This window comes from Arachis duranensis, chromosome 1 (assembly GCF_000817695.3).
Source record: "Arachis duranensis cultivar V14167 chromosome 1, aradu.V14167.gnm2.J7QH, whole genome shotgun sequence".
NCBI lineage: Eukaryota > Viridiplantae > Streptophyta > Magnoliopsida > Fabales > Fabaceae > Arachis > Arachis duranensis.
The window spans coordinates 12,572,952-12,581,369 of NC_029772.3; the positions used below are offsets into that span (position 1 = coordinate 12,572,952).

Here is an 8,418-nt window from a genome sequence, read left to right on the forward strand (position 1 = left end):
CCAAAGCGCAATAAATTCAGAACTGGAAATGAAGAAATTGAGGAAGAAAACATGGATTCCTTACCTTACAATATTATGGACTTTGTAGAGCTCGATGCCGCAATCACGTAGCCGCAAACGAATCGTCAATCAAAACTCGGAGCGAGAAGTTACGTGGATTTAATAATTTTGGTGAGGGTTTGGAGTCTCACCTTGGTTCTTCCCCCTTTTCCATTGTTTCCACCGTTTTTGCATGCTGCTAGGGGAGAGAATGAACTTCAGCCCATTTAATTTGATTGTTAGTTGGGCCCACGAGTCTGGTTTGGATTCGATTCGACCAGTTCGATTCATTAAGTCTTATTTTGGATCAAATTTTTTAACATTGGTGTTAAAATTTTCGTTTTGAAGAGCTTTATTCTATTTTAATATTAGATTTACATTTTTTATTTTTCATATTAAAATTTAATTTATTAACTAATTATTCGCTATTTTTACAGAATTTACAGTTACACCTTCAAAAGTCCCTTTCAAATAATAAATAAGAGTTTAAGTAATATATATTTTAAAGTAAATAATAAATCTACTATTAAAAAAATTAAAATTTTTTATTTAATAACATAAAATAAATATATTAAAAATTTAATATTTTATATTTCTAATAAAAAATTTTGTGTTAAAATATAAATATATGTTAAAAAAATTAAACCACGTATCGATAAATAAATTGATAGTTAATTTTAATCAACAAATAAAATTTTTGAATAATTACAAAAAAAATTTACTGGAATAGTAATTACAAGGATGGGACGATGAGGGTACAGAAGAAGGGGCAGCAGCAGCAACCAAGGGAGAGGAAAGAGGGTGGGAGTCTGGTGTTAGAGAAGATGTGAGGTCGGAGCAAGCAGAGAAGAGTGTATCTGTGCCCTCGATCTATGGCTATAAACTTGTTTGATAATGATAACATGAGCAATTTAGCATTTCTTTTGGTCCATCCAATTTCTCTTTTTAGGCCCCACACAGTATGTGAAGTGCGATGCTTTCTCTTGCTCTTGTTCAGTAAGCAGCTCCAACTGCAGGTATGGCGACCCTTTTACCCACCGTGCTTCTGAGGCCACCGTCTCTCTCAGTCGCCCCCAGGTCAAACCATCTTCTTGCTCCCAATGGCCTCCAGAAAGGCTCCTTTTCGCACAATACAGTCATCAAGGGAAAAGGCCAACGCCTCCGCCTCCTCCAAAGGCAAATGGGTGCCTCTCATGGTGATGGAATTCGCAAAAGCCGAGAAATTTCAGCAAAATCAGCTAGCACTGAATCTGGCGGCACTTCCTCTTCCACACTTACCCAAAGTGTCAGTCAGCTTCTCATTTTTATTTGAACCACTACAAACAGGAAAGAGGCAATCATTCCTTATTTTGTTGTTGATCAATGATCAGGTAGTTGGGCTCTTCCATTTGATTGTGTCCCTGGGGCTTATTCTTGCAATGGACAAGTATTTGAAGAAAGCGTTCGTAGCTGCTGCCATTAAGTTCCCCAGCGCATTGTTCGGGATGTTCTGTATATTCTCGCTTCTGATTGTTCTTGACTCCACCCTGCCTTCTGCGGCTACTGCCTTGATGAACTTCTTTGAGCCTGCCTTCATGTTCATACAGAGATATCTCCCTTTGTTCTATGTTCCTTCTTTGGTTGTCCTGCCTCTTTCTGTCAGAGATATTCCGCCTGCTTCTGGCATCAAAATTTGCCTCATTATAGGTCCCTTTTTTCTCTCAACAACTGCTCATCATTCATATTTCTTTATGCACCTTGTTGACTCTCATTTGCAGTTGGAGGATGGCTAGCTACGGTTTGTGTTGCCGGTTTCACGGCTATAGCAGTGAGAAAAGCAGTGAAGACACAAATGGTAGATGCCGAGCCTATGGGAAAAACCTCCCCATTTTCTACCTTTGAAGTGTGGATATGGACTGGGGTTCTCCTTGCTTCGTTCCTCGGTGCATTGTTCTACCCAACAGCATTGGGGACAGCTGCCAGAACTTCCCTTCCATTCTTGCTTGCTGCAACTGTCTTAGGCTACATGGTTGGCTCTGGGTAAATAAACCAAAGCTTGCACACTTGCACTTTCTCTTTTCACTACAACTACTCTTATTCTTGTTTATTTATTTTTTACAGGTTACCATCGACTGTGAAGATGGTCTTCCATCCAATAATTTGCTGTGCACTATCAGCTGATCTCGTAGCATATGCTTTTGGCTATCTATCCAAGTCTGGGTTTGAACCTGTTCTTGGTACAACTTCGAGACAGTCTTTTGATTGCTATAGAACTGTTTAATTACTATGTTCTACAACTCTGTCTATCTTTGGCTTCTAACTTCAATGAGGAAAATAGACCAGTGCAAAGTTACTAACATGCGTACGGGCCTTAAATCGCATAACAAGCCTCAAGTTCATAACAAATCTATGTTCTAGAGTTTTGTAACTCACATCCAAAGAGTTTGCTAATCATTACTAATCTTTCCAGCAGAGTTGAAATGCTTTTTCATAAATCAAAAGGTACCGGTAAAATTTAGGACATAGTTGGTCTGATAGTAAAATTCTAAGGGTTTGATGATGGAAGGCATTGATTTCGATGAACTATATGTTTTTGACAGAACAGAAAGAAAATTGGAACCATGGAAATGTTTATACTTCAGAATAATCCCCATATTGGTATCATCACACAAGTATTATATTAGACGCTTCATGGACTCCCATTTATGATTTATCCTTCTGATTGCTTTTTTGAAAAAAAAAAAAATTTGCTTTCAAGCTCATAAATCTATTAAAGACTGTTTGCGAGTCCAGTTTGGTTATTGAGGAAGGATCTTACGGTAACTCAGGTGAGAAATTGTTGCTAGGAAAACAATTTTAAATTACCTATTTTTCTTTGGCTCTCTCATCCACAGCATGGTTTTTCTCTCTGTCAATTCCTTAACTTATGCTGTTCTTTTTATTAATGGCATTTCAATATCAATATTTTTTTTGTGTTTTTTTTTCTCTCCTTATGTTGTTTACAGGGCATTACCTTACAAAGGCAGCCTCTGATCCTGGAGCTGGTGATATTTTAATGGGATTTTTAGGATCTGTTATTCTCTCGTTCGCTTTCTCTATGTTCAAACAAAGAAAGGTATCCATCTTGGTTTCTTAGTTCATTTGTACTATAATGCTGCAATATAAATTATATAGTAAACCAGATGGATACAATATCTTGTTATTACTGTTACTTCAATGGCTTTCCTATCTAGCGGGACAGGCATAGTTGTTGTTTTAGTGCTCGCAATTGGGTTGGATTTTCTTTCACTGTTGGGCAGGTTGTGGTCTACCTTTTATCTGGGCAATATTTCATATGTTGTTATTCAGTTCTGAATAATTAAGAGATGTTAAAGAGCAGTTCAAGAAGTGAAGTATAATTATAATTGTGTAGTAATTCATTGTTTGATTATATACACTTAAAACTGTAGGTTGCGAATCATAAGCAAGATATATGGGCAACTGTATAACATGCTTTGTAACTTTTTCTGAAATCTAATAATGGCTAAACCGTTAAATAATTAACTAATGATTTGTGTACCATATTCAGCTTGTGAAAAGGCATGCAGCTGAGATTTTCACCTCTGTCATAATCTCAACAGTGTTCTCACTGTATTCTACTGCCCTTGTTGGACGTCTCGTTGGATTAGAACAATCTCTAACCGTGTCCATTCTACCCAGATGTATAACAGTGGCACTGGCACTCAGCATTGTATCTTTGTTTGAAGGTAAATGTTATATCTGCACTGCAATAGTTTATCACGTAATTAAATCTTCCTGTACTAGAACACAATGAAAGTTAATTGAGCAAATCAGAGATTAATGATTATCCAGCAAAACTTAGTTTAGATACTGTCACACGACCTATATGAACGCACAAAGAAGGGGAAGCTCTTAAACAATAATTTGCTTGCATAATTTAACACGAATGTTGGATAACCAAACATTTTTCCTTGCATTTGAGCCAACACCAACTGATTTCTCTTTTTTCTTTCCCTCTTAAAGTATTGGTCAGTATTTCTCGTAATTCCACCTCTGAAACTTCCTTTTATGCCTGCAGGTACCAATCCATCTCTTACGGCAGCTGTGGTTGTAGTAACTGGTCTGGTTGGAGCAAATTTTGTACAAGCAACACTTGATAAACTTGGTTTTCGTGATCCAATTGCCCGAGGAATAGCAACTGCATCTAGGTACATTTCCTGAACCATTCATTACTTGTTGTCTGTTGACCAAGAATTCATTTGCATTTTTTCAATGCACTCTTCTTTTAATTACTTGAATAGTTTAATGTGAAGTAATTTCGTTCGTAAATCACTGCACTACCCTTTTTTTTCTTTTTGGGTTTGCTTTTGGAAGGGTTCCTCTTATGATTCCCCGTTTTAGTTTACCAATATTAACACTAAATTATGTATATTAATATGCAACCTACAAGCACCCGAACTATTTTCTTCTTCACATGCTCTTGAATCAAATTTCAGTGCCCATGGGCTTGGAACAGCTGCATTGTCAGCAAAGGAACCGGAGGCTCTCCCATTTTGTGCCATTGCTTATGCTCTGAATGGTATATTTGGATCCATACTCTGCTCAATTCCTGCAGTAAGACAAAGCTTGCTTGCACTTGTGGGCTGAACCCGAACATGTCAACTTCCCTTGCACATCTTATGGCTGCACGAAAAGAATTTTATAGAGCAATGAATTATGTAATATTCTCTGATGGCGAGAATCTCTTCTTGGCTCGAGGGGAGGGTTGCGCTTTTTGAAGTTGTGCTTATTAGTTATTACAGCAAATGTTATTTATTTATTTTATTTATTTTCTTCCAATATATACAACTTGGAACGCCTGATAATGATATATCGTCACTCATTAGTCACTAGTACGTCGCTTGGGTGAATTGTCATATTGAATTTGTTATGGTGTCCTAGCTTAATGGATCTCCTGCCTAATTAAAATGGAATTAGACACAGCAATAATGCAATGTTTTGAACAGGAGATTTTTGTACTTTTTTTCTATAATTATAGATTTGGGAAATGAAAAATAAGAAGGAAAAAGAAAACCGACAAAATCGAATGCAACACTAGCATGACTATATTTATCTTGTGAATTTTAAGAAATGGGATGGGAAATTGAAGATTGTATAGATGCTAGGCGGAGAAACAGCATGCATTGGGTCAACTTTTAGAGCATATTTAGGATTGGGTGAGAGACATGTGGTAGTAAGGTGGGGAGGAAAGTTGTGGTGGAAAAATAATGACATATGTAGTTCCAACACGTGTTTGAATGTCATTTAGTTTAACAGAATGTGGGAGTTTAATGGGAAGGTTGGCATGAGTTGGATGCACAAGAAGGAGGACGCCATCCTGAGTTGTACGTTCCCTTCCTCCTTCATTGCCTTTACGGCAACCCCAATCCCAATCCCAACCCCAATCGTCTTATACCCTCTTCCTTCTTCCTCTCCTCTGCTCCTCCTTATTCATTCATTCCTCTCCCTCTTCCGCCTTCTTCAAGGTTTCATTCTCTTCTTCATTTCCTTCTTTATGCTTTCATTTTCATCGTCATATATTATATATATTGCTCATCTTCCCACCTCTTGATGAGCCATCAACGGATTGTCGAATTTACGTGAAAAAATGACAAACTCCATTTAAAATTTCATGTGTGTGTATACATATGTTTGTGTACCGCCATAAATGTGTGTAAATAGGTCTGCTTGACGTGGCACATTATTGCATGTAAACTAACCGCTTTCTGTGTGGAACCAGGTCCTGTGAGAAATTCGGAGGAGTCACCATCTTCAGAGTCTTCCAATAATGGAGCCACATCCAGAATCCCCAAGGGTAAAATGCTTAGCATATTTGATATTACTTGCCAAGAAAAATTATATTATTAATGGGTACTAATATTGGTAATGCGTGCTCACTGTCACAATCAGGGTTATGATGAATCTGCAACACTTGTTTCCTCTCATAACAAGAATTTCATTGATACGGCATCCCCTTTTGAATCTGTCAAAGATGCTGTATCCAAGTTTGGAGGAAGAGTTGATTGGAAGTCCCGCCGAACCCAGAGTTTGGAGGTAAACATATGTTTTCCTTTCCAGTCTCTGTTTCAGTTTCTCTCTCCCTTGCATGCTTTGGATGGATGTCATTAATTACTATTGGTTTTGTTGTGGCTGAACAGAGAAGCAAACTTGTAGGACAAGAAATTTCAAAGACGGAAACAGTAGAGGAATTGGAGAACACAAAGAAACTTATAGAAGAACTGAAGACTAACTTAGAGAGGATAGAAAAAGAAGAGCTTGAAGCAAAAGAAGAGGCAGATCTCTTGAGTGTTAAGATTGAGGAGATGGAGGAGGATATTGTGAGTGAAGCCAGTGTGGAAGCCAAGGCACAACTCGATGCTGAGAAGGCCAGGCATGCTGCCGCAGTTTCGGACTTGGAATTTGTCAAAAGGGAACTGGACTCACTCAATAAGGAGTACACTTGCATGGTGAGTGAAAGGGATGTGGCTGCCCGAAAGGCAGAAGATGCTGTTGCTGCATCCAAGGAGGCTGAAAAGGCCTTGGAGAATCTGACTAATGAGTTGATTGCAACAAAGGAGTCATTGAGTGCCACCCGAGCTGCACACCTGGAAGCAGAGGAAAAGAGGTCGGGCATCGCTGATGAAGAATTCCACAAGTGTAGGCTGGAACTAGAAGAGGCAGAGGAGGAGCTAGAGAAGCTCAACAAGCAAGTGTTGTCAGCACGGGTTCTGAAATCCAAATTGGATGCATCTTCCTCGTTGCTACTCGATTTGAAGGCTGAATTAGCAGCATATATGGGATCAAAGCTGAAAGAGCAAGGCAATCTAGAGCTGAAGAAGGAACTTGAGGAAGTCAAACTCAACATTGAGAAGGCAGCTGCTGAGGTTGACAGCTTGAGGGAGGCTTCCATGTCACTAAAATCGGAGCTGGAAGATGAGAAGTCGATCCTCTCCGGCCTCAGGCAGAGCGAGGAAATGGCAGCTACTGCAGTGACAACGCTCCAGGAGGAGCTGGAGAAGACTCGGTCCCTGATAGCTTTCCGGCGGATGAAGGAGCAAGAAGACAGAGAGATGATGATAGAGCTGCCCAAGAAGCTTCAGGAAGTGGAAAAAGAGGCTGAGGAGGCCAGAGCACTTCTTAAGGCCGCTCAGGCAGAGCTTATGGAAGCAGAACAGGAGGCTGAACAGGCCAAGGCCCTGGCAACTACATTGGAGAATAAGCTGCTGTCAACAGAGAAGGAGATAGAATCGGCCAAGGTCTCCGAGAAGTTTGCAAGAGATGCAATCAAGGCATTGGAAAAGACAGAAACCGGCAAAAGCGGGAATGAGAGCGACCCTTCCAAGGTGACCCTGACACTGGACGAATACCAGGAGCTGAGCAAGCGAACCTACAAAGCGGAGGAGCAAGCCAATGCTAGGATTGCAGCTGCTAATGCTCAAATTGAGAAGGCAAAGGAGTTGGAGTTGAGGAGCTTGGAGAAGCTGGAAGAACTTAACGAGGAGTTGTCTGTGAGAAGGGAGTCTCTCAAGATTGCCACCGAGAACGCTGATAGGGCCAAAGAAGGAAAGCTAGCTATCGAATATGAGTTGAGAACATGGATTACTGAACAGGAGGAGCAGCAGAGAAAGGCTGATGAACTTAGTCCCGATACTGATACCGAGGCTGAACCTAATGTTGATGCTGCAACTCCTCTTCCCGACCAACATTTGTCAAGCTCCAAGTGTAACGATGCCCCAGTCCTAACTGAATCAGCGCCAGGCACCGCCCCTGCCTCTGCCCCAGAAGCTCCAGAAGCTCCAGCCCCTGCCCCAGATACAAAGACCAAGAAGAAGAAGAAGCTCAAGTCACTATTCCCAACAAAAGTTGTCATGTTCTTTTCTAAGAGGAAGACGCACCCAGCCAAGTGATGAGTTTCTCATCCTTCCAGTCAAACTAGTGAGCTAAGCCTTAACCTAGTCCTTATTGATGAAGGGATTCTGTATTGCCTGCGATTCATTTCTGATCATTTGTATTCATTCTTTGGTTGCAACAACAAATTAATTATCATCATTTACTGTATTTGTATATAAGGTATGACTGTTTCAGTCAACTAGCAGTTATGATCATAACTCATACTGTAACGAAGCATACATAACCTATACCTGCCTCATGCTAACTAGTAACTACTTCCCATTTCCCATATCCATTTGATTTTAAAATGAATTAATTTTTATGTACGAAAAAAATCTAATAAAAAATCTTCAAATTAATATTAAATTTGATTTTTTTTAAGTTATTTGAAAAAGTTGTATTCAATTAGAATTATTTGTATATATTATTAATTAACAGAAATATTTGGTAAATAATGAAAAATAAGCTCAA

General features: G+C 39.4%; 2 protein-coding genes across 2 annotated transcripts; both read left to right on the top strand.

The window, feature by feature from the left end:
• Positions 1-815: 815 nt before the first annotated feature.
• On the top strand, positions 816-4,934 carry LOC107479085 (plastidal glycolate/glycerate translocator 1, chloroplastic). The gene is made up of 8 exons (XM_016099242.3): positions 816-1,324; positions 1,410-1,725; positions 1,797-2,058; positions 2,140-2,255; positions 3,024-3,133; positions 3,587-3,764; positions 4,097-4,226; positions 4,515-4,934. The coding sequence occupies exons 1-8, from the start codon at positions 1,058-1,060 to the stop codon at positions 4,663-4,665; spliced, it is 1,530 nt and encodes a 509-aa protein (XP_015954728.1). The 5' UTR covers positions 816-1,057; the 3' UTR covers positions 4,666-4,934.
• Positions 4,935-5,249: 315 nt separating this feature from the next.
• Positions 5,250-8,236, top strand: LOC107479075 (protein WEAK CHLOROPLAST MOVEMENT UNDER BLUE LIGHT 1). The gene is made up of 4 exons (XM_016099228.3): positions 5,250-5,543; positions 5,798-5,872; positions 5,968-6,111; positions 6,216-8,236. Exons 2-4 carry the CDS (start codon positions 5,846-5,848, stop codon positions 7,962-7,964), a joined length of 1,920 nt encoding a protein of 639 aa, XP_015954714.1. The 5' UTR covers positions 5,250-5,543; positions 5,798-5,845; the 3' UTR covers positions 7,965-8,236.
• Positions 8,237-8,418: the final 182 nt, after the last annotated feature.

What these genes read in the sequence shown, in the direction of transcription:
- LOC107479085 (XM_016099242.3), top strand. Translation starts at nt 1,058, where the DNA reads ATGGCGACCCTTTTACCCACCGTGCTTCTGAGGCCACCGTCTCTCTCA. An exon ending in GGCTACATGGTTGGCTCTGG is followed by an intron (nt 2,059 to 2,139) that starts GTAAATAAACCA and finishes TATTTTTTACAG; the next exon opens with GTTACCATCGACTGTGAAGA. An exon ending in TGGGTTTGAACCTGTTCTTG is followed by an intron (nt 2,256 to 3,023) that starts GTACAACTTCGA and finishes TGTTGTTTACAG; the next exon opens with GGCATTACCTTACAAAGGCA.
- LOC107479075 (XM_016099228.3), top strand. Translation starts at nt 5,846, where the DNA reads ATGGAGCCACATCCAGAATCCCCAAGG. An exon ending in CACATCCAGAATCCCCAAGG is followed by an intron (nt 5,873 to 5,967) that starts GTAAAATGCTTA and finishes TGTCACAATCAG; the next exon opens with GGTTATGATGAATCTGCAAC. An exon ending in GCCGAACCCAGAGTTTGGAG is followed by an intron (nt 6,112 to 6,215) that starts GTAAACATATGT and finishes GTGGCTGAACAG; the next exon opens with AGAAGCAAACTTGTAGGACA.